Source organism: Schistocerca gregaria, chromosome 9, assembly GCF_023897955.1.
Source record: "Schistocerca gregaria isolate iqSchGreg1 chromosome 9, iqSchGreg1.2, whole genome shotgun sequence".
NCBI lineage: Eukaryota > Metazoa > Arthropoda > Insecta > Orthoptera > Acrididae > Schistocerca > Schistocerca gregaria.
In genome coordinates, this window is record NC_064928.1 from 92480636 (window position 1) to 92507222 (window position 26587).

General features: G+C 40.1%; 1 protein-coding gene across 6 annotated transcripts in view; it reads right to left on the minus strand.

Moving 5' to 3' along the window:
- LOC126292314 (pecanex-like protein 1) overlaps positions 1-26587 on the minus strand; it is a 274150-nt gene that overhangs the window by 26633 nt on the left and 220930 nt on the right. For all 6 annotated transcript variants that reach the window (XM_049986247.1, XM_049986250.1, XM_049986251.1 and 3 more), the window contains 5 exons: positions 25929-26076; positions 20663-20814; positions 11194-11377; positions 8096-8265; positions 3791-3903 (listed from right to left, as the gene is read on the minus strand). In XM_049986247.1, coding sequence (XP_049842204.1) covers positions 3791-3903; positions 8096-8265; positions 11194-11377; positions 20663-20814; positions 25929-26076 — 767 coding nt within the window. The remainder of the gene's footprint in view (positions 1-3790; positions 3904-8095; positions 8266-11193; positions 11378-20662; positions 20815-25928; positions 26077-26587) is intronic.

Sequence of the window (26587 nt, forward strand, 5' to 3'; positions counted from 1 at the left end):
AGAAGGTGCAGAATTCAGCAGAACTGAATTTTTAAAATTTCCAATATGCAGTAAAAGTGCAAATCTTTCTGTGTTGTAATTTCCTGTAAATGAGCGACTGTGTGTAAAAAGACTAATTTAATAATTACTGAAACGGACAAAAATGTGCAAGTAGCCCAGTGAGTTGTGTTATTGATATTTGGATAACATTTATTATATGTTCCAGTTCTTGTTTTGCATTTTCTTCCTTTGTATGAAATACTCCTTTTGGCAATTTGTGGTGGAAGCAGTTATCAGCAGAAATCCTCACGGCACAATGTATTGCACGCAGCTACCACACTACGCAAATTGCCACAAAACATCTCCAAGAGCTTTGTTCCAATGTATTTCCACGGACACTGAAGAAAATAGTTACATAAATACTGACTGCAGTAACTGAAAGCTGTTAACAATTACAACAAAGACAACTGGCACAGGTCTTGTAATTACAGAGAAAAGTAATGTCACCAACTTATTTGTAATTGCCTGCCGTCTATGCAATGTGTCAGTTGTTAGAAGAACTGCAATGAATAAGTTGAAGTATTCAGTAATGCAGTTAATGTGAAACAGAAAATTCTGTGGTATACATTTTAACAGAAATAAACATGATTTATGTTTTTTCAGGCACATTACACTATGATGTACTAAATCACATTCACTAGCCAAAAATACATAACACGCTTGCACATAATAGCACCATGTTGAAGTTGCAAACAGTTGTGGCTTGGTAATTTCTAGTTCAATATATGATGCATTGCTTAAAGTATGTGAGATCTAGAACAACACAACATACACAATGTACAGCATCACACATATGTGAGATCTAGAACACAACATACACCATGTATAGCATCACACACTAAGTTATGAGTCTATCCTATAATCCTACTTGCAGACAAAGGCTCCACCACAGTTGTTTTGAACCGCAAGGGTTACCTGGCGGAAGGACTCCCATCAGCTGTCAGATAATTCCACCTACAAACCTTGCCACAGTGACTCCATTCCAGTAATCCAGCAGGATCTTCAGTCACTACTCAAATCCTTAGACCCATCCCAGAACCTCTCCCCAGAGTCCATCTCTCTTGCAGAACTAGCAAGGTTTGCAGGAGAGCTTCTGTAGAGTTTGAAACATAGGAAATGAGGTACTGGCAGAACTAAAGCTGTGAGGATGGGGCGTGAGCCGTGCTTGGGTGGCTCAGTCGGTAAAGCACTTGCCCACGAAAGGCAAAGGTACCGAGTTCGAGTCTCGGTCCAGCACACAGTTTTAATCTGCCAGGAAGTTTCAGAATCTCTACTCTCGTAGACCAACACCGTCAACCTATTACCCAGAACCTACCCTCCTACATAAAAGATACCAACTATTTCCTCCACCAACTCTCCACAGTTCCTGTCCCTTTACCACATGGTGCCCTGCTCATCACTACTGATGCCACCCCCTGTACACTAATATTCCTAATGCCCATGGCCTTACTGCTATTGAACACTACCTTTCCAGATGCCCTATAGATTCCAAACCAACAACCTCCTTCCTGGTTGCCATGACCAACTAATCTTCAGAGCTATGGGCAAACACATGGCACCATCCTATGCCAACCTATTCATGGGCCATCTAGAGCCATCCTTCCTAAAAGCCCAAAATTCTAAACCCCTCACCTGGTTCAGATTCATTGATGACATCTTTGCTATCTGGATTGAAGGTGAGGACACCCTATACACATTCCTCCAGAACTTCAACAACTTCTCCCCCATTTGCTACACCTGGTCCTACACAACCCAACAAGCCACCTTCCTAGATGTTGGCATCAACCTCAGAGATGGCTACATCAGTTACCTCTGTCCATTTCAAACCTACTAACCACCAGCAATACCTCCACTTCAACAGTTTCCACCCGTTCCATACCGAGAAGCCCCTTCCATCCAGCCTAGCCACCTGTGGTCGTTGCATCTGCAGTGACGAGCAGTCCATCTCAAAATATACTGAAGGTCTCACTGAAGCCTTCACTGACTGTAATTATCTTCCCAACCTTGTACAAAAACAAATCTCCCAGGCCTTATCTTTCCAGTCTCCCAAAGTCCCGCAGTCTGCCCACAGAGGAGCATTCTCCCCTTAACTCAGTACCATCTGGGACTGGAGCAACTGAATTACATTCTCCATCAGGGTTTTGATTACCTCTCGTCGTGCCCTGAAATGAGAAATGTCCTGTGCACTATCCTTCCCACCCCTCCTACAGTGGTATTCCGCTGTCAACCGAAACTACACAATATACTCATCCATCCTTACACAACACCTGCTCCCAATCCATTACCTCATGGCTCATACCCCTGTAATAGACCTAGATGCAAAACCTGTCCCATACATCCTCCTACCACCACCTACTCCGGTCCAGTCACTAACATCAATTATCTCATCAAAGGCAGGGCTACCTGTGAAACCAGTAATGTGATTTACAAGCTAAGCTGCAACCACTGTGCTCCATTCTATGTAGGCATGACAACCAACAAGCTTCCTGTCCGGATGAATGGCCACTGACAAACTGTGGCCAAGAAACAAGTGAACCACCCAGTTGCTGAACATGCTGCCAAACATGATATCCCTCATCTCAATGACTGCTTCACAGCCTGTGTCACATGGATCCTTCCCACCAACACAAGCTTTTCTGAATTGTGCAAGTGGGAACTTACCCTGCAATACATCCAACATTCCCATAACCCTCCACACCTCAACCTTCAATAATCACTGTCCCTACCCATCCAGCCCCCTCCCTGTCCCCATTCCAGCACTATACAGTTATTTCACCACCACACCCAGTCTTTTAGTTTCTTTTTATTGCTCTCCTTTCCGCTACTTACACCCGGCCACCCCTCCCCACCTTCTCTCCTGCCCTCCATCTAAACTGCAATGCTTCACTGTCTGCCACCCCCACCATACTATCACTATCCCTCCCCCTCCGCACCAGCCATCTCCTTACCCCCACCCAGTCACCACTCCCAAAATGCACTGGTGCTCCTGTTCGCACTGTGGTTTCAGTTGTCTGATACTGCAAATGTGTGTGCAAGCTGAGTTTTCACACGCACTCTCCTGTGTGCGTGCGTGCGTGCGTGTGTGTGTGTGTTGCTGACTTTAATTCCGTGAATCTTTTTGTTGTGCCTATCGCGACTCAGCATCTCCGCTATATGGTGAGTAGCAACTTTCCTTCTCTAATATTGTTACAGGCAGTATTAATAAAGTTTTGATTATCATCTAAAAAAAAGTTAAGCTATGTGATTAATTTTTTTATTGTCTATAGCCCTGCCTGGTAAACAATGAAACCCCATGTGTAGGATAACTCAAGAGGAAACAAACCAAAATACTGTAGTCCACTAATGAAGTGGAGATGGGTTCTGAAAGTGTTTTGACTCTTCTAGAGGTGTGCTACAGTTCTCAGGCACAGGGGTTTCAGTGTTTAGCGGGACTGCCAGCATGTACCATAAAAAATTAAATACGAAATTTTATTTTTTGAAACGAAACTTTATGTCTACCCCAAATATGTAAGCTGAAGTGTGGCATTTAGGTGAAAATGTGTGTATTTGAGGTAACTGAAGATGCTCTAATAAATCGAGGTAAAATATGTCTGGCAAAACACACCATTTAATAAGTTGCACACAGACATAATATTAAAAATCATTAATACAATATTCCTAGAAAGTCAGGAACGTCAGATCGACAACATTTAAAAATGTTACTCTTCCTGCTTGTGCAAGGACAACAAAACAGAGAAAGACTGCTGCTTACCCGAATGTATGTTGCAGGCTGTCATGGCATAGACTCCTTCGTGGCCAAAACCACCATCATCCTGAGGAACTGACCCACCACTCGAGCAGCCCTCCCCACATCTCCGACGTACTCTGCAATGACAAAATAACAACAAAAAGGTCACAACAAGTATAGGTGTGCAACGTGAGGGAAAACAATATCTTCTTCTGCTAAACTTTCCGCATCCACCAGGCAACCACAACAGTATGACAAATGTATACATTTAGCGTGCACTGCTTTAGGCGAAACTAAAAGATGCACATCTTTGTGGGGAGTGAGTATTCAATAAAATGTCAAAACTTTTAAAATTACAAAAAAATTCCCAAACACACACATAACGGCACTCAGTTATTACTGCACTCAAGAAAATTCTGTCTTGAAACAATTTAATTAGATGAGAAATGCAACACAATGGAGATAAACTTCAATGTCACTAAGAACCTGCATAATGTATTTGGCTGTTTCCAAACAATCACAGAAATTACTTCCTTCAGCGATGTAATTCACAACTGACTAGTTGGTTTAAAAGAGGGGAGGGGAACAAACTGCTAGGTCATCGGTCCCTCATTCCGATTAAAATAAGACCACGAAGGTGGGAGTAAAACAATTGAGACATACAAAAAAAAGCTGGAAGAAAGGAAAAAACCACAAGAACAACACTGAAATGGACGAAATTTGACAAGAAAACCACAGAGACACACAAGAAACAGGTAGAAGAGATTAAAACGAGAAAGCAGATTACCATTGCTGGCTGACGAGAAGCCAGCCGCTCTGCAACACATTAAAACCTCCACCCAAAAAGCACTAGGGCGAAGGACACAGAGGGACAAAGGACATGCGCTAAAACTTATATAAAATGATAAAACCCACCATCACGAATAAAACGTAAAACCAAATCAGATGATGAGGTGTTGTCAGATAAAATGGCACAAGAGGTAGCCACGGGCCACCCGAGCATTGCCAATGCGGAGCCGACAGAGAACCACAGAGGTCCTGCGAGAGGCCCACACGGGTGAGTTCCACACATTCATAGTCTCCTTAATGACACGCAGTTTGTTGTGCATATGTAGGTTATGCCATTCCTTTTCCCAAAGCCGCAAAACCTGGCAGTGTAATAATGAACGCAGGTCAGATTCAGAGACGCCTATCTCCAGAAGCCTTGCCTGCCAGCAAGTTTGTTGCTTGGGATTCCGACTTGTCCCAAGGTCCAGACAAACGCCACTGAATGACTGGACCGATCCAGGGCACAGATGGACTCCTGGATGGTTACTACCACAGGATGATGTGGGTAGCACTGGTCGATAGCTTGCAGGCTGCTCGAGGAGTCAGTACACAGAAGAAACGACTCCCCTGGGCACGAACGGATGTCTCAAAGTGCACGAGATATGGCCACCAGCTCAGCAGTGAATACACTGCACAGCCAGCAAGCAACTAATGCTGTTCACTATGGCCTCTGTGGATGTAGGTGAAGCCAACACGACTGTCAGCCATTGAGCCATCGGTGTAATCCACTTCAGAGCCCCGGCCCGGAACATGTCAAGAATCGAGAGGAAGTGACAGCGGAGAGCTGTGGGAGGACTGACTCCTTAGAGTCGTGCGAAAGATCCAGACGAATCTGCGGCCTAGGTGTACACTGTGGAGGTGTATGCAGTGGACCTGGATGGGAGGTGGTAAAGGGAAGGACTCCAGTTCAGATAGAAGGGATCGGACACGAACCGTAGTCGTGAGCCCTGAGCTGTGACGCCGATGTGGGAGATGAACCGTTGGGGGTGGGAAAAGGAGACGGTAATTCGGATGTGCAAGAGAACTACGAACATGTACAACATAACTGGCGAGCAGTTGTGCATGCCTAAGTTCCGATGGAGGGACTCAAGCCTCCACCTGGACGCTGGTTAACAGACTGGTCCTAAAGGCTCCCATCACTAGGCAAACGGCACAGTGGTGAACTGTGTCCAGGAAATACAACGCTGAGGGTTCCGCTGAACCATAAACCAGACACCCATAGTCAAGGCAGGACTGAACAAGGGCTCTGTAGAGCTGCAGCAGCATAGAGCAATCTGCACCCCAGTCGGTGTTGCTCAGGCAGCAGAGGGCATTGAGCTGCTGCCAGCACTTCCGCTTAAGCTGACAAAAGTGAGGAAGTCAAGTCAATTAGGTGTCGGAAACCAGTCCTAAGAATCGATATGTCTCCCCTACATTGAGGGGATCATAATTAAGGTAATTTTTTAATAAATGAATAAGAGGATAATCAAATCTGTTGTGAAATACTGATCACTGACAGATCACGAGAAGAAGCGTATGGCACACATAGATGATTGAGGGAAAAAACTATGCTCCTACAACCCCCTCAATATAGGTTGGCGATGTGTATTAGAAAAGCAACTGCTGCTAAGTAGCTCACAGTGATAAAGTTGCCACAATTTGGAGGTCACATACGTGGTTCTAACTTTGCTATAAACATTTACAAAAATTTTATTATCCCATGCTCATTTCACATTACTTTTTTGTCACGCAGAGATGGGGGAGATATCATATTAAACAGTAATGCATTAATAATAATAAAATAATAATAATGCACACACATACAACACTGCCTATGTTTAGTACTTTGCTAGCTTATCTAACAGAGGTTTTTAATCCAGTCTAACATCTTGCTACAATAAAATTATAAAGCATAGGACAACAACTGAGTTTTGAGAAGCCAGAAATGAAGTGATCCATATTCTCAATGAGTGACCTCTCTCACTTGTCACCTAACAGAAATTGAGAAAATTATTTAGTGACATAATTTTTATTGAGTGACATAATTTTTATTGAGTGACATAATTTTCTCTTTTTAGACACTAATTTTTGCACAAAGTCTGTATGTCTAACATAATATGCTGGTTTTAGGCTCTAGGCTACATTCAAGTTATCAGTACATACAAATAAATCAGAAAAATGAATTTACAGTCTACCATCTATATACAAGTGAATCAGTTGCCAGCTCATATTCAGAAATCGTTTCAGCAGTAATCAATGCTTTTCAGTACTTATGTTAGAGAGGCAGTGCTCAGATAATAAAGACACACATTGTCACTTCTCATTTTATACAGGCTGTGGATTTGAGCTCTGCATCTACAGTCTGCAAGTCACCTTATGGTGTTTGGTGGAGGGTATGTTGTATACTACTGTCACTTCTCTCCCTTTTTTGTTCTAGTCACGAATGATTTGCAGGAAGTCTTGCTGTGGCCATAGGGAGTGTTTGTCTAGGTTAGTGTATGGTTGTATGAGTACTTTTGCTGGAAAAAGAACTAGTGCTCAAAACCTAGAGCAAATGCTATTTTCTGTTACACATTTCTGCGGTCCATGCATCAAACCACTATAGGCGAGTGGTTTCCTTTCCGTTGTTTTACGTATTGGTCTGACACATACTTTTAGATATTTACTGGACGTGACTGCTTCCAGTGATTATTCTGCAGTCTTATAATCGTGCAATAAAGGGTCATTCTGCCTATTTATGCACAACAGTTCTAAGAAATTACCAAAAACTCAGAAAACAATTAAGTGCCAAATTCTGGCAAACTGTGCTGTGGTTTGGCACATCAGCAAACTGTGTTTTACCACTACATCTTCAGTGTTGCACGTAACAGATGTTTCATAAGACTTTTATGGAATATACAAGTCACTACCATTTAAAAAAAGGAAGCTCTGGGTAAGAATATGAACAATCTAAAAAAAGACAAATTTCTACTTACCATAAAGAAAACAAGTTACAGATAGGCATAATTTAAAAAACACTTACATAAAGCTTTCAGCCACAGCCTTCATCACCAAAACAGAAACACACACCATATGTACACACAAGCAAGCACACCACATGCACACGACCACCTCCTCCAGCACCACAGGCCCGAGACGCTGGAGTGTGTGCATGAGGTGTGCTTGATTGTGTGTATGAATGGTTGGTGTTTGTCTTTGGCTGATGAAGACTGTGGCCAAAAGCTTTATGCAAGTGTCTTTTAATTGTATCTGTCTGCAACTTAACATGTCTTCTTCACAGTAAGTAGCAATCTGTCTTTTCCTACATTGTTGGTATTCCATCACTACATAGCTTTGACATATATACGCAAGCGGAAGAAAGATACAAGAAATAGTCAGTTTCGTATTTTGAAACTGATGATAAAAGCTTGCATGACAAACTGACCTCGTGGACTGTACAGGGAATGTCAAGAGGTGCAACCCCTCACTATACTTATCGTATTAATCATTAAATTAATATTTGAGAAACACTAAAAGAAATACCTCCTCCACAGTCTAATGACAGCACGTTTGATGCCTCCCAGGCTGAGTGGTCCACCAATAACGCTGCACAACTGTTCGTTCGTATCGGCATACGAAGTTGTCAGTGGTGAAACGTAAATGGGGTAGCCGATCGGTTGGTCACACGATGAATTGATGATATTTCTTAGTGCCTATAAAAGAAGGGTAGTGTTTCAGTACATTAAGATAATGAATTGTCACACAAATTTTAGCTATCAGAATAAGATAACATGATACAACTGAAGAGCGTAACGCTGGATAGTCATTAATGCAGAAATCATTCTACCATCATAATGCTTGATGGAAATAAAGAGAATTGAGCAGTAAATGTATGACAAGAAGCAACATGCTATTGCTGCCACAGTAACAACTTTTTGGGTGGACAGTTGGTGGTTGCGATGGAACTGAAGTCATGCTATTGGCATGTTCAGTACCCACACACGCACGAATGAAAACACTGTTTTTCCTGAAATCAAAACATATTATTGTATTATACAGTAGTGATTGTCAAAAAGTTGATGTATGTGGATGTAAATAATAAGTTAATTTATTCAAATTAAAATAAAAAAATAAAAAAAATTTCGTATTACACAGGGGCCACAATAAAACCCTGGAATACATAATTAGTTGTTTAATTTGTACAAAGATAAAACATATTAAGAAAGTAATATGTAGATGTGGGCAAGTGTCAAAGCCTAAAACCAGTAAAGTGAATTTTATACTAAGTTGTAAACAGTGTTCATTATAAATAGAAAAGCTGAACAATTTGTTATGTGAACAACTTTGTGAAGAATCTACAATCTTATGAAGTTAATTGTGCTGATTTTACAATTAGGAAACTTATCGTATCAAGTATTCTAAAACTATGTACCGCGTCCAGGTGACCGGGACACAGTCTGGGAACTGTTTTCTGAGACTGTTACTGCTTACCTTTGTTTTTGTGGAGATTAATCTGATGAGTAGATTGTATCATTTTGATTAGCATATTTCACAGATAAAGGGAAATTAGAATACGAAGTGTTGATTTTATTAATTGCATCAACATATTCTGTCACTAAGGTAAGTATCAACATGGCATTGCAATTTGGTAATTTAACACTGTCACTATCACTGACACATGATGGTGCAATATAGATAGCAAACTCTAATAACACACCAGCTTACTGTACAGTGTGTAAACTTTTAGATGGCAGACCTCTCCCTAGCCCTCAATCAGTAGAAGTCGCTAAATGTCGGGAGGCTTCAGTAGGCACACAGTTTCGACTGCTGCCAACATTACATGGCTGACTGTGTTGTACAAGGTAGCCATTGTCGTCTGCTTTGTTATTGTTTTGCTCTGTACTGTTCTGCGTGTTTTTATTGTGCAGTTGTGCTAAACATTATCAAAATGAGTGAAGAGGCAGTTGGTGGCCCATCTCGGGAGTCGCCACCAACCCCTACCGGTAGGCCTCCCGGTTAGAAGGAAACTAGTATTACGTAGCAATGCTCACAAAATTATATTGCGTGTGATTGAATGTTGCGAAAGGGAAAGGGAGCAGAGAAAATTGCTTCACCCCATTTACAAATCTTCAGTGAGACCTGCTACATACACAGGACAAAGCCTGCGTAGCATTGGAAGATTCGAACAGTTTTACAAGAATCAACCTCGCGTATCACCACAACCGCCTGGCAAGAAAAGGTGAGTTTCCATTTCAGATATTTTGTTCACGATCACTTTGAAGGAGCCCCCTATTTCGTCCGAATTACCTTATATTTCATTTTTCCTTGCAACCATATTGCTTTGTATGGAAACACCACTGGTTACTGTATTATTTCGAAACACATTCATATTACAGTACATTTCCAAATTATATACATATTAAAAAAAAAAAGTGGTGCAGAAGGCATTTTCTTACAAATCTTTCTCTCTCTTTTAACTTAGGAAAAGAAGTGGAGAAATTGAAGTAATGATCGATGATTTCATTGCAATCGGATGAATGGTTTGTGAGTGCATAGTAGACAATTATATTTGTCTACTATGCGCTCACAAACCACCAGTTGCAGTGCTGGCACTAAAAATTGCACATCATGCTTACACGAAAGCAGACGAAAGGCTTGGAAGTTAAACTCGCTTTAAATGTTGTTCATAAACGAAACTGAAAATGGCGATTTTACTTCCAAGTCTTTCGTCTGCTTTCGTGTAAGCATGACGGGCAATTTGTAGTGCCAGCACTGCAACTGGTAGTCGTGCCTTGTCTCCCCCCCCCCCCTCCTCCCCTCCCCTCTCCAACGGCTCCTCTCCCCTCGCCAGCCAATGCTTGCTTCCTCCTCTTCCCGCACTCCCCTCACAACTCTGCCGTCTTACAGTTAACACACTGTACTGACATTATATTATTATTTCCCATCATCATCATCATCATCATCATCATCTTCACAGTGAGTACACTGTAGACTCTTGTTTTCTAGATGAAACAACAGAGTTCACAGGGCTGCACACATATATTTCCAGTTTGACAAACATTCGGGCACCTTAATGCACCTCAACTGGCGCTTTAAATAACCCAGTTTTAATTCACAGAAAATATCTGGAAAAAACATCTGATGAAACACAGCATTCGATGAACTTGCAATACTATAGCTCTCAATGGGACTTACTCGTTGATGAGTCACTTTAGCTGGACATGGTATACCTGAAGAAATCACGCAATATCTTCTTTGCCAAACTGACACCACTGTCGAGACTGGAAGTGGTGTTAGACAGTATGGGCCTGAAGTCTCCGGTGGTGACTTGCTATCTTTGGCCTCCTACTCTCTCTGAACCCTTTCTCCCCATCACTTTCCTCTCCCATCTGCTCAAACTGGCATCCGAGTCACCTGCTCCTTTTTTCCAAGCTTTTCCGACGTAGCCCATTTCTCTCCCTCACGATTGAACAAACAGTTCCAAAAGCTAGTTTCTTCTACACTCAAATACAATTAATGGCAGTATTTTTAATTTCGCCTTCTGAAAGTAAAGTACTGGTCAGCCACTCAGTCGCCTCGTAAGTTAACAGTTTTCTCGGGTGAATGGAAAAGAATCGAGGCTAAGGAGGGTGAGTGCACACCTGCTTGGCATTCTGTATGGAGCCACGCTCGGGGTTGCGGTTGCGGAGGTAGACCAGCTCCTGCTGCTGGCCCGCCCAGAGGCCGCGCACGCACTCGCGATTCACCTTTATCACACGGAAGCTCAGGTACCTTTTGTTTAGCATTATCACTTTGTACTCGTCTGTGCCATCATCCAACACGTGCCTGAAAGAGAAAGGCAACATAAATAAAGAGGAACACTTCACGAGAGAAAATCCAGCTACACACTAGCCACTTATATATGCTACCTACATGTATATTTACAAAAACTGTTGTATGTATGTATGTATGTATGTACAGACGTACATGCCACATCTGCTTCTAAGTCTAAAGAGTGATTTCAAACTTGGTACACACATCACTTACTATTTGCAAAGAAGTAGTAAAGGGCTAAGAAAGATCTACCTCCAACAGGGGTATGAGTGTAGGTGGATGGTGGGTTCAGGAATGCCCAGATCGATTTCAACCAAATTTTGTATATACACGACTTATTATTTATATAAAAATTACTGGGTTGGTAATATTAGCTTATTATCCTATATATAATGGCTGCTAAAACATGTCACTTCAAGGTCACTCCACAAGCAGTATGACTGGAGATAAACAAGGAATGCGAGGCACTCTCTCCTTTGAACCAAGTACAGAGCAGCAACAAAAATCAGTTCCAGCCTCGACACTACCACACTGCCAGCTTCTACATAAACACTGTGTGATAGTGTGCAACTACAGTTTCTGTTCATTAAAGAATGTCATCAAAATAACACCAATCCACAAGTGACAATCTGTTCCATCATCAAGTGCCATTAAATAATTAAGCTTTGGAATTACTACGAAAGACATATGTGTTTTATGAACAAGAAAAAGAATTTGTTTCTGTTCATGAATATGAATCGATTCCTGCTGATACAGTTTTAAAGTACCTAGAAAACTCTATGACGCAGTCAAAGAACTGTTATGAGAAAAAGGAATGCTACTTCAAGACTTGCAAGATATTGAAGTAAACTGTATGGAACAAAAGTGCCTGTCAAGAAAAAAGTATAGTTTTAAGCATTCCTGGAAGGGGGGGGGGGGGCAGCTTGGGTAGGGGGAGGTGGCTTGGGATGGGGGTGTGGCGGCTTGGGACGGGGGTGTGGCAGGGAAGGGCAGCAGCCTCGATCTTGATTTGTTCCAAAGCTATGGAATTCGTTGGCACATTTTCAGACATTACAACAGGAAAGAATATCCCCACAATAGCAAAGTTGCTAATTTTCAACTGTCACTTAAAAAGTTCAAGTTGTTGCAGCTCATAGCACTTTCTTACATAAAATTGTAGAAAAGGATATACATTCAAGTACATGGTTAGTTGAATCCTGGGTTAATGATAGAGAAGCATTTAATAAATGGAGGACAGATGATACTCTGAATAGCAGTCATCAACAGCCAATAGGAAGAGGAGCAAAATTAACTGCAGCCCATGCAGTTTCTTCAAACTGTTTCATGCATAAAGGAATTTTAATTTCTCAATTGAGAAAAACCTTTCACTACCACGAGGATATGGACCACCCACTATTTCTGCAGTTGTTTAAAAATGTGTTGCTACAGTTTAGTATTTTGACAGTGTTTGTAATGGATAATGCCCCTTACCATTCTACGATATCGGACAAAGCTCCAACAACTATAGTGCGATACAGGGACAATGGCAGATTGTGCATGTTGAGGCACAGATGAAGATTGCGTTGTTGACAATTCCAAGTAACAGTTGTGGTACACGCATATGCGTGCTCTCTGCTTAAAGAAAGCGTAATCCTGCAAATTATGTCCCTCCCTTCTTATGCACAATGTATCATCAGCAAGAAATGGAATAAAAATTCGCTATGATCATGTTTAATACATTAGCTGTGGAATACAGAGCAGAGTGCTCAGAACACTACTGAAAGCCCACTGGCTGTCGGAGAATGTGTGCACAGAATAAGCTTAAACTTGACTGCCATCGTTCGTGACTCCAATTACAGCGATTGCAAAGAAACTATGTGTAGTGGTTGCAGCAACAAACATTGCTGCGGATGTGAGCATGACAAAGCTGCTGTTATATTGAGTTGTAAAACAAAATAAGCCTCTGATACCTACATACGTTGTAGATGAAATTGCAAGGGAACAGGGTCATTTGGTAATTAGGCTACCACCTCATCACTGCTATTTTAGTCCAACTGAATCAGTCTGGAGTGTTGTGGAAGCTTACACTCGAAATAACAACATTTGTTTTACAATAACAAAAGTGGAAAGGCTGCTATGTCAAGATATTGCTACTGTAGACACCATATCATGGAGGAAGAAAGTAGACCATGGCGGTCAGCTTATTAGAGAAGCACAGACTGCAGGTGGAATTATAAATGAGAATGAACAGGTAATGATCCCTCTCGCTGAAGGCAGTTTTGGTGCCGATTCCGAAAATGGTGAAGGAGAACTGGACGGAATTGTGCCACTGTCATCGTAAACTGGCTAGGATAAATGTACCCAGTATTAATTCTCTCTCTCTGCAAGCAAGTAGGCTATGCACCGTTCTCTCTATTTCATTCTAGGATCATGGATAGCGTGTTCTATAATACACTTAAATTCAGATTATTATAAGATGTTTTATATGCAGCTACTGCTGTAAAAATTTAGAATGATTTCTCATAGACACTGTCATGATCTTGAATTATACTATCAACACTTTTCTCTGCAGTTGTCCTCTCCATTTTCGAAAAACATTCTTTGTTGTACTTACAATGCAATGGCTTATATACACAATGATTGTAGCCTACATTTACAAAACATACTTCGGAGCAATCAGCGATGGGCATATGCAGTGGTAGCTATTGCAACCTTGCAATCGATGTACAGCAAACTATAGATGAGCTGTCAAGTGACACGTGACTGGGTATAGTTGGGTGGGTGTGAGAAACCATGACATGTAAATATACTGAACAGCTAACTGATATCAGCATCAAAGTCATGGTTTCCACAGTCTTCTATGGTAGGGGAGTGGGGTTGAAATGGCAGTGACATATCAGCATATTTCTGACATTGAGGGGGCATTCAAATCATGCAACGCAGAATGTCCAGTGTGTGGTTTGAATGGAAATTCTGTACAGAAGAAGAAACTATAGCCATATTAAAGAATAAAGAGTGGACAAATGAAATGTAAGTAAGTAAAGGCTAACAGTGATGAGACGGAAGGGAACTGAATCAGCAGCTTATAACAAAATTGGAAATTTCTGGATGGAATAATACGTAATATAAATGAAAGACAAACACTCAACTACAGTTAACTGATATGTGGCACATAGAAACATGTAAAAAAAAAAAAGTATTTATACTGGCGTTTGAGTTCTTGACCTATATCTAGTAAAAGAACACACACTCTCATACAAACAACCGCCAAGACACCCAAACATGCAAACCACCAGTGAGACTGACTTATCATCAATAGCAGTTGCCTAGGCATATGGTAATGCCTATCATTTTGCTATTCAGCCACTGAATCATCTATCTAAAAAACTCGCCTGCCTCACACTAACACACAACCTCTGCCCCTCACCCCACCTTGCACACTATTTACCCCCTCCCCAATCCCATCTATCCAGGCTACTGCTATTGATAATGAACAGTAAGTCTTGCTGCAGCCATGAGATTTGGGTGGTTGTGTGTGTGAATGTACACTATGTGGTCAAAAGTACCAGGACACCTCGCTGAAAATTATTTGCAAGTTCGTGGTTCACTTCATCAGTAATGCAGGAATTCAGTATGGTGTTGGCCCACCCTTAGCCTTGATGACAGCTTCCACTCTCACATCACATGTTCAGTCATGTGCTGGAAGGTTTCTTGGGGAATGGCAGCCCATTCTTCACAGGGTGGTGCACTGAGGAGAGGTATCAATGTCAGTCAGTGAGGCCTGGCACGAAGTTGGAATTCCAAAGCATCTCAAAGGTTTTCTATAAGATTCAGGCCAGGACTCTGTGCAGGCCAGTCCATTACAGTGATGTTGTTGTTGTGTAACCAATCTGGCACAGGCCATGCATTATGAACAGGTGCCCGATCATGTTGAAAGACGCAATCGCCATCCCCGAATTGCTCTGCAAAGCAAGAAGGGGCTTAAAACATCAATGTAGACCTGCGCTATGATTGTGACACGCAAAATAACAAGGAATACCAACCCTCTCCATGAAAAACACGACCACACTATAACACCACTGCCTCCGAATTTCACTGTTGGCACTACACACACTGGCAAATGATGTTCACCGGGCATTCTCCATACCCACACCCTGCCACCGGATCGCCACATCGTGTACCAAGACTCGTCACTCCACACAACATTTTTCCACTGTTCAATCGTCCAATGTTTATGCTCCTTTCATCAAGCGAGGCGTCATTTGGCATTTAACAGCACGATGTGTGGTTTATGAGCAGCTGCTCGACCATGAAATCCGAGTTTTCTTACCTCCCGCCTAACTGTCATAGTACTTGCAGTGGATCCTGATGCAGTTCGGAATTCCTGTGTGATGGTCTGGATAGATGTCTACCTATTACACATTAAGACCCTGTGCAACTGTCAGCAGCCTCTGTCAGTCAACAGACGAGGTCAGCATGTACGCTTTTGTGCTGTACGTGTCCCTTCATGTTTCCACTTCACTATCACATCGAAAACAGTGGACCTAGGGATGTTCAGGAGTGTGGAAATTTAATGTACAGAAGTATGACAAGTGAAACCCAATCACATGACCACTTTTGAGGTCCGTGAGTTCCTCGGAGTGCCCCATTCTGCTCTCTCACAATGTCTAATGACTAATGGGGTCACTGATATGGAGTACCTGGCAGCTGGTGACAGCACAATGCACCTAATATGAAAAATGTATATAGTGCATATACTTTTTCCAGAGAGAGAGCAAGAGCTTGAAAGCTAGTATGGATCCTGTTTTTGTTGTACATTTCCATGCACCACACGTTGCTGAACTACAGGTGAGTGGTTGCCTTTCCTTTATTTTTCATCAAACTCCTATCAAGGAATGAGGAAGCGATTCAACAGAACGTACATTTCACAACAGATGTATGCAGTTGGTGTTTTCTTGAAATTTCACATTTAGATCCTTGTTAAATTGTTATTGGCTGTTTGGCCTCTCGAAAAATGTGTGCCAGGTGGCTTCCCTGACTACTGACAGATAAGCTTAAAAATAATGACTTGGAGCTACACTGACTGTTCTCACTCCCTATCCGTACAAGGATGGTGTGGAATTTTTGAAACATAGCGTTGCTCATGATGAGACCTGGGTTTTGTGTAAAAGTCCAGAAACAAAGTGCCAGTCAACAGGATGGCGTCATTCTCAATGCCTCACGAAACCAAAAAAATTCAAACAAATTCTGAGCACTAAAAAGGTAATGGCCACAGGGTTTTGGGATCAAAAGGGTGTCCTAGTTATCAATTTTATGCCTAGTGGGAGACCACACATGCTGTGACTTACTGTCAAACCCTTCACTAACTATGCACTGAAATACACGGCACAGATTGTACTGCAGCAACTGACAAAGGATTTTCTTCTAGTGTTTAACTCAGAAGTTTAATTAACCGTGAGTGATCACTGCATTTTTCTGAAACTGAAAGATTTTTTTGGATGGAAAGCACTACGAAAATGACAACAAAGTGAAAGAGGATGTTAGTGACTTGTTCCATTCAGCAGCAACTTAGTTTGAGCTTCCATAGTGCTACAATGAATGCTTAAATCTTAATGACAACTATGGAAAAAATACCTAAGATGTTAAATTATGGGATAAAATAGGTTTTCTTTCCTTCAGGAGGCAAAATTCCAGTACTGACAAGAAACTGGAAGTGAGAACACTAATACTAACTTTCAAAACTTCTTCGGGGATGACAAAAAAAGGGCTGGTTGGGGAAGGTTAGAGAGGAAGGGCAAGTCAGTCAGAGGCTTAAAGGGAGGGGGACTCCCAGCTGCGAGGACAAGCAGAAATGAAGATTGCTGAAAGGGGACCCCCCTGCCCCGATTCCCTGATCAGCACCGATTTCACAATCTATTGCTGGCACCACACTGTAAGACAAATCTAGTGTGATTATTGTCTAATCTTTCATTAGTAGTGGCAATTTAATCAGAAAAGAGAGCATGGACTCGAATGAAGAAGGTAACAGCAGAAAGGTGGAAGGAGTATATAGAGGGTCTATACAAGGGCGATCTGCTTGAGGACAATATTATGGAAATGGAAGAGGATGTAGATGAAGATGAAATGGGAGATATGGGAGATATGATATTGCGTGAAGAATTTGACAGATCACTGAAAGACCTGAGTCGAAACAAGGCCCCCGGAGCAGACACCATTCCATTGGAACAACTGACGGCCTTGAGAGAGCCAGTACTGACAAAACTCTTTCCAATACTGTTATCTAGCATTTCCAATCAGTTTTACTCTCCACACAGCACTGCAAAAAGCTAGTAAAAAGGAATACAAATTTCTTTTAAAAATAAAAAAAACTGTTGTTTTTATAGGGCAGAATTAAGGACATTAAGTTTTTCATGACTTTTCATATGGTATAAAAAATTACCACAGTTATCTGTGAAGTCAAGAAAATGTATAACTGGCAGCTTACATTCTAATTCAGGAGTAAATATAAAACCTTGTGAGGAGTTACAATGATTAATCAATGTGTCACAGTGCACAGCCAGTCTATAATTTATCAAAGAATGGTGTACTTTAAATTGAAGACATAAACAATGCAAACTAAGAAATGTCAAGCCCACATGAGGTAGCTGATAAGTGTCAAAACATGTCTCGTGATCGAAAAATATAGTCTTTCACAGCAGGCAGATTAGTAAAATTCTGCAAAAGCAGTCAATGTATTTTAAACAAAACATTTTATTGCATACTACTGACCAAAAATTGGTGAGCTTAGTCAGCTTCAAGTGAACATTTGAACAAATTATAGCATTAACAGACCTTACAGTATGTCATAAAAGAAACAGGGCATCAGAATACTTAAAGAATTTCATAAACCACACTCAAATGCATAATTTGGCTTAAAGTGCACATTCGTGTGTCTAGATTCACTCTGAAGTAGGCCCCTAAATGGTATTATGCTTTTCAGTGTGGTTTTTGGGATGCCAATTTTCTTGGAATACCAGTATTGTACTATCTCACGTTTGGTTTTTTAATATGGCATTATGTTACAAATGCCAGGAGATAAGAACATACACTTTAACTTCAGTGAACAATTGAAACAAGCCAACAGTGTGGAATGAAACACTGTTTCAAATAAATTGGCTGCCTCTGTGGAAGAGATTAATAAGCTACTTAAAAAACTACTTTAGCAAGCCAACAAAAATAACTCCATTCTTCTGCTTGATTGCCAAAAATGTGGAAATAAAAGAAAATCAGAAAATTGAAACTGACAACATATTTCTGTCTTCTGTAATTAACTCACACTTCAAGTAAAAGAAGTACAAGAAGACGCGCTCATACATGACTTCAGCTCTGCACATGTGCGAGAGCCCACTGGCAACTGATCAAACGAAACTAATTTAAACAGTTGTGATGTCACACTCATTGACAGCAGTTTGCTGGTAAGAAACACTGCATAGTTTTCATCCAAAAGCCTTTGATACATTTTTCTGTCGGCAGATGCTTGTGTGCACTGTGCTTTGTTTTTGTAAATTGCACATTTTCTTTCCAATTTAAGTTTTATTGTGGCATTTTTCTCTAATTTATGTTTTACTGTTGCGGTATTATTCTGCAGTAGTGGGCTAAAATCAAATTCTTTGTTAGAGTGTGAGTTAACAGCAATGAAAATTACAAAAATTTAACTGAAAAGTAGAATAATGAAAAATTCCCAGGTTTTTTCTGGTATTCTCCTTGATGAAAAAATTCCCCAGTTTGTCCCGGATTACCCAGTTGTCACAGGGCACATGGTTTCATATCTGGTCTACTCTGCCTGAGTTCTGTACCAGGAGATGTTAACTGTCTCAACAATTGTTCACATTCAATATTTTTTAATTAAAGAAGTGCTCGAAAAGGTTAAATGCTGTCAATTCTAATTGAAAAATGGAGAAGCAGAAGTTAAAAGGCTACACAATTGTCCCATTCAAAGTAGCTTTTTGTATTGCTAAGGAATTGCTTAATTTTCAGAAAGGTTTTAAATGTTTATATAAACTGGTTCAACATTTTTTCACTCCAATCAACCTGAATCATGAAGGGAAAGTACCAGTAGCAACACACATCTCATGAAAGTAAGTGATGGGTACACATTCTGTCTCTCCGTAATTTTATGATTTTTCTCAGGAGCATTTTCCTTCTGAGATAGTTAATTTCATATGCCGTAAGTTGAGCGGGCGACTTGCATAAAGTGTCACACATTTGCAGCTCCTGCGAATGCCCGGCAAGTAAGATAGCATACCTACACAGATGCACTGAGGTTGGGTGTAATTAATAAGAATAAGAAAAATGTTTTACAACTAAAAATAGTATTATAGCAACACTAGTTTTTATCTTGTAAACTTCTGACTGTGAATATATAGAAAACAACCCAATTGTAGAAAGGTCGATGTCAAGAAAATGTCACTGAAAGCAAAGTTGTACACTGTTTGATTTTTATGCATGAAGGCCATTTTTTCTAACACCAACTTGTCCTTTGAATCATATTTTAAAGGTTTTTTCAGGAATTCTGTGCAGAACAACAGAATCATCAATCTGGCTGGTCAGCCTGAAATACACCTTCTGGTAAGTATACTTGTAAAACCTCACACATCACAACTATTGAAGTGTTATGTACATTTAACATTACACTCAAAACCAGAATTATTTTCTTTGATTGCATGACTGTCCACTGCAATAGCTGTTACAAATCAATTATTACTGTTTTTACTCATCTTAAGCATAAATTAAAGAGTGTCTTTTGCCAGATGCATTTTGGTGTTAACTATAAACAATCTTCAGTAGTCATTCGGTAAATGTAGTATTGGATACATAATGTTTCTACATTTTGCTACTTACAGATTAAAAACCATTTCTCTTCTTTATAAATCTGGGATATAATGTACTTACGGGGTTTACTCATCTTTTTTACTTGTTCTCAAGTTGACAGCATTTGATTTTAACCACTTCAAACAACAAGGCAAAAAGCTGTCAACTTCACAAGATGTAAGAAAGATGAATAAACATCATTACTAAATTATACACTGAATTTATAAAGAAAAACATTTTGAAATCTATAAACAGGAAAATGTAGAAACTTATTATGTATCCAGTCCAATATTTACAGAGAGACTACTGAAGATGGTTTGTAAATAAAAACTAAATGTGTCTGGTGAAAAACGCTTTTTAACTGTAGTAAGTTAGAGATGGGAACAAACAATAACAAGACTACTTTTTCTCATGACATTGTAGCAAAATTCATGAGGGCTGTTTGCAAATAGCATCTCAGATGGATACCTGAGAGCTAGGAGTGAAGGAGTTCCCGACAGGACGGCATTCCGCCAGACAGGATCACCCTCGTGAGAGATTACAAGCTTCTCCTCATGCTGGGAGATGGCCTCGTACAAAGCAGCAGGCTCTTCGTACTCATCTGGGGCCATGAAGTGGTCCTGCAAACACGGGCAAGTTTAATTTCAACTCCGGAAACAACTGTTTCATGAAAACAGCAAAAATAATAGTGGTCATATACCAGATCTGAGACTGACCTAATTTGCCCAGTCAAAAAATTATTCTCTACACATAAATGATTATAAACAAAACACTTTTTACATTTTAACCATCTTGATTGATTGTCATATCATACGTGAAGTGTTCACACCACACAGTACACAGATCAAGCGCTCATTGATATGTAGTGAGGTCCTGATCATGAATAATTTTTCTATATTCCTGTCATTTCAAAATCACACCATCTTCAGATCTGTGGTAAGAAATACATATACAGACTATATATAAAATACACTGGTTGACATGTATAACAGTTCATGTGCGTAGTAAGAAAAAGAATATATGAATTGTTAACTCAATAACAGTATCACAAATTATTCTCAGTAATATTGTGTAGCAATTTTGAATATTACAGCAATGAGAACAAAGTCAGAGTAGTCCAACATAAGTTCAACAGTGAAATCAATAACTGCATGAAGGTATTATGACACAGAAGGTTACACCACACTATGCTGTACGTTCTTGTTCGATGCCTGTCGTACAATAATTTTATTTCATAATTTTTGTCAGCATCAAAATACGTTGGTTTATCTGACTAAAAGTAAGGGAGAAGACTGCTGAATTTAAGTCAGAAGCTGGTTTATGGCCCCAAAATTAATACCCGAAAGTCAATATCGCAGAATGTTATCAATGTAATTTTCCCCATAATTTGTTTTGAAAGTTTAATGTCTCTGTACCACAGTATCTTTCATGTAACATTAATGGTGCAAGAACAATTTGTTATCAATGTTCCTATGACTCTAAAAATTATAATTGTAACATGATAAATAAATTTGAATGAGCCTTCCTGTGTATTACACACGAGATCACTTTTTTATTTGTGATTTAATTTATAAGCAACATAACATAGGCAGTTATCCGCTGTTTTCAAAATAAAAAAGTAGTGCAAAAATAAAGAAAAAAGGAAAAAAAAATTGCTTTCGTCTAGGATTGAACCAACCACCCACAAAGTATACTAACTAACTTCTGACCTTACATATCTGTTTCACAGACTGCGATGTTTTTAATGGATGATGGCTAAATGCAACTCACTGAATCACTCAGATGGATGCCTATCGGAATAAATGGCTATAAAGTGAGATATCTGGTGCCTTGAACCACATCACCATTCAGTACATTCTGTGATACCCCTCCTTATTTTCATGACGGAATTTCTTTTCTAGCTTTGAAGTCCAGTTCTGTAGAAAATAAGCTGTGAAATTCTCACAAGGTTGGCATTTCCTAGTATTGTTTGTAACATCAGAGATATTTCTGCCTAATAACACATTTATCCATATCGTCAATTGAATATTTACTATGTGCACTTTGTTGCCTTTTCTTTTCTTTGTGGTAAATACTTCCACTTCCACTCATCTCAGCACCGTTTCATCTTAACATAATTTAAAAAGCATCAGTCTGCTCAGCTTTAACAATTTGCTTGCATATTCCATCTTCTTATCTTTCTGTGCTGTCACTGCTTTCTCCTTCTCATTGTCAATAAAATTAATTCTGTTAACAGCAAACTTCCACGGTCAGACAGCAATGCTCACTACTTTAACAGGAGCTGAGATGTCCCTAGTCCAGGGATGCATTCCAAACAGGACCAACAGAGCAGATTAAATGTATATAGAAATGGGGTAGCATGAATAACCACAAAGTTGCTCAACTCTTGTGAGAGCATCATCAACATGCTACAAAATCTGAACTTGCAGATGCTTGAAGATAGATGCTGACAATCTCGTGAAAGCCTACTTACAAAGTTTTAAGAATCAATATTAAGTGAAGAAGAATAATTAATAATAGACTTTACAACTGGGGAAAATACAGTTTTTTCATGTTAAATGACAGTTTACTTTCTCTCAGGACAGTAAAACTTATCAATCATTTGAATGGTTATGGTTTCACACACCGTCTCAGAGCTTTCCAGCACTTTAGAATATAATTCCACCAAACACAGCAAATTAGTTTCCATAGCACTAAAATCAAGATTGCGTTGCAATTTTGTAAAACAATGATGGCTCATATTATGTGATCTCGATAGCTCATGACAACAGGTATTCAGAGCATAGGACACACGATGTAGGCAATCTTCAGCAACATCACTGTTAAGTAGCACAAATACACAAATATGAAAAGCTGATGGTTTAAATTAATAAACATAGTGTATCAACAAGAAAAGCTAGCTTTCAAATATAAAATGGTTCAAATGGCTCTGAGCACTATGGGACTTAACATCTATGGTCATCAGTTCCCTAGAACTTAGAACTACTTAAACCTAACTAACCTAAGGACATCAAACAACACCCAGCCATCACGAGGCAGAGAAAATCCCTGACCCCGCCAGGAATCGAACCCGGGAACCCGGGCGTGGGAAGCGAGAATGCTACCGCACGACCACGAGATGCGGGCTTCAAATATAATACTGGTTTCAAAGATTAATAATCTTTCACATATAATAATGGTCTTTTTGTGTGTGTGTTACACTTTAAGTTACATCAAACAAATGTGGCATAATATTTTAAATAATGATATAATGTCTGGTCTTCTGGCTCCAAAATTCTTCTATGTGGCTGGTCCTCGAAAACTGAAGTTTGAAATGAGTGCCAAACGCTCTGAGGTTTAAGAAAGTCATCACAGATTCTCACACATAACATAATTCATCTTGCGTAAAAGGATATTTACTTTGAAAGTAATGCTACTTAAACCATCATTCACAATATTTCACCACGGCCTGTTAGATCTAGGTACATTTCAGCAGTTGCTAGAGAGCACCAGAAAACAGACATTCCACACACGTGCACCAACGATGATGTATGAAGGCCATATGTTTGCACGCATAAAGCATCAAGAGGTCTTACATTACATCATAGAGGAAACATGACATCAGAGGATACTCCAAGAGGATTGGAATCTCATAAACCATATTAGAATGCATAATTTGGCTTAAAGTGCACATTTGTATGTCCATATTCATAATGAAGTAGGCACCAACCTGGTATTAATCCTCTCAGAGTGGTTTTTCCAGATGTAAATGTTCTTAAACGAACAGTACTATATAACCTCATGTTTGGTTCTTTATTACGGAATAATGTCATACATGCCAGAAGATGAAAACGTGCACTTGAAATTCACAAACAGCTGATACTAGCCAATAGTGTAGAATAAATTGATTGCCTCGGTGGAAAAGATTAGCAAAATCCAAATTTCTTTAGCAAACCAATGGAAATGACTTCACTGTTCTGCAAGACGATTAATAATCAACTGCCAAAAACATGAAAATATAATAAAATCACAAAACTGAAACTGATAACATATTTTAGCCTTATTTGGTTTAATTCACTTGACAGCTGCCAGCCACAGAAATCAATCTTGTTTTCATTTTATGTGAGAACTGTCAACAAAGAGGAGACAGCAAAATCACTAAATGTACGCACAGATCATGCAGACTACCCCACCCCCATGACAACCCAGATTGCTCTGCACACACGCAAATCTGGCAGCTTGGCATGCACACTAGAAACTTTACTGGGTAGCATCTGGCTGCTTGTTACTACTGCCAATACATACAACAGCCACACATCAAGTAGCCAGATGTGGGAAAAGGTACTGCTCATATGTGACTCGACTGCACATGTGCACGAGTTCACTGGCAACTGCTCAAACAAACCTAATGTAAATAGTAGTGGTGTCATGCTCATCGGAAGCAGTTTGTTCTTACGAAGTATTACATGGACTTTCTCCTAAAGCCTTTGATACAGTTTGTTGTTGGCAGATGCTTGTGTATGCAGTGTGTTTTGTTGTTGTAAATGGTGCATTTCCTTTTCAACTTCAATTTTATTTATCTTTTTTCCTCTTGTATATGTTTAATGGCTGCAGTATTATTGTCCAGTAGCAGGAACAGTAAAATTCTTTGTTAGAGTGTCAATCCTTATCAACCAAAATTATAAAAATTTAAGTAAAAACTAAAACAAAGAAAAATTCCCAAAATTCTAAAAAATTCCCCAGTTTTCTCCCAGATGAAAAAATTCCCAGGTTTTTCCCAGATTTCCTGGTTGTCCCAGGGCATATACACCCTGGCATGTTACGATCAGCTGCATATTGTGACGCCAGGTGGTCAACTTTGTTCTTGCCAACAGTTTGGTCGACAGCTAATTGCTAATCATACTGAAATAAAGAGCTGTGTAGTGTTTGTGTATGACACAGCTGCTTCCACAAATGGCCCAGCCTCTGATAGAGCAGTATAAGCCTGCAACAGGACTGGAGCACTAAGTGCTGGGTGAGTGTACTGGGCAGGTCTTGCACCTTAATCTTCCACAATGATATGGATCCACGGAGAGAGGTTAGGAGTGACGGCGATATAGGGATGGGCTAGGATGTTCTGTACATCGGATGGGTGCCAGAACACTGCTTTCAGAGTGGGTGGAATGGATCTCGGAAAGAATGTCCCTTATTTTAGGACACAATGAGAGAGAATTGAAGCCCTGATGAAGGACACGGTTCAGCTGTTCCAGTAGATGATGATATTGTGTGACGAGGAGGGTGTTCCTTTGTGGATAATTCTTGGGGTGGTAGGAGGACTGGGGTGTGTGAGGATATGGCAGAGGAAAGCTGTTTGCAAACTAGGTTCAGGGGGTAGAGCCTGTCTGTGAAGGCCTTCGTGGACTAACAGCATTCTGGACAGTCGTCGGTTAGTGGGTTTAATGTAGACAGAGGTGTGGATGGAGCCATCAGAGGTGGAAGTCAGTATCCAAGATAGAGGCTATTCGGCTAAGTGTGTTCACATTTTCTATGTGTATTTGTACTCTATCTCAAAAAAGGATTACTCCAAAAGCTAGCAAGTTTTCTTTCTTTTTGTGTGTAGCTGTTACTGATTCAATGCTTCTGCTATTTGGCGGGTAGTCTCCTTTAATTCAAAAGTATTTACATTCTACCAGAATTTACCTACAAACTTAGATGTAGATGCTGCCACAAAAGCAAAGGGATTCTCACAGCAACTGTACTAGAGATAAGTGTTTACCTGGTGAAGCTTCAGGGACATCCGCACTCCGGGTGCTACCACCTTCCTCAGGAGCTCCATGTCTGAGAATATCCACTCATCCCTCACAGATGTTATCCGGAAGTCTCCTTTGAAAAGTGCGTGCAGGCCGTACAAGAAGAACTCCACACTGCAAAACACAAAAACTTGTCATTTTACAGGAATCTTTTTCATAGTATAGAACACAATTTTAGCCAGACACCTATAATTGAAATGATTGTGGGTACTGTATAAAAAGCACATGCTAAGAAAAATTTCCAGTGAAAACTCTATAACACACACACACACACACACACACACACACACACACACACACACACACACACTAAATTCTCTATCACTAGATATCTCTGAAATGCAAATCATTTTGCCAAATTAAAACATCCAGTTACAATACCTGAACAAAAAAAATAAAGTACCTCAAATAAAACAGTTTCAGGCTGTACAAAATTTCCAACCTTGAAACAAGAGCATACTTAACCAGTTTGCAAATTAAAAAACACAAGAAATCTGTTCACGTAGTTTCTTTCCCTACGTTAGATAAGTGTGATTGTATTGTTTGCAGCTGAACTGAAACACAAATTACATAATGGAACGGCTTTGGAAATGGGGATTAAAGGAAAAGGAACTGCCGGAAACAG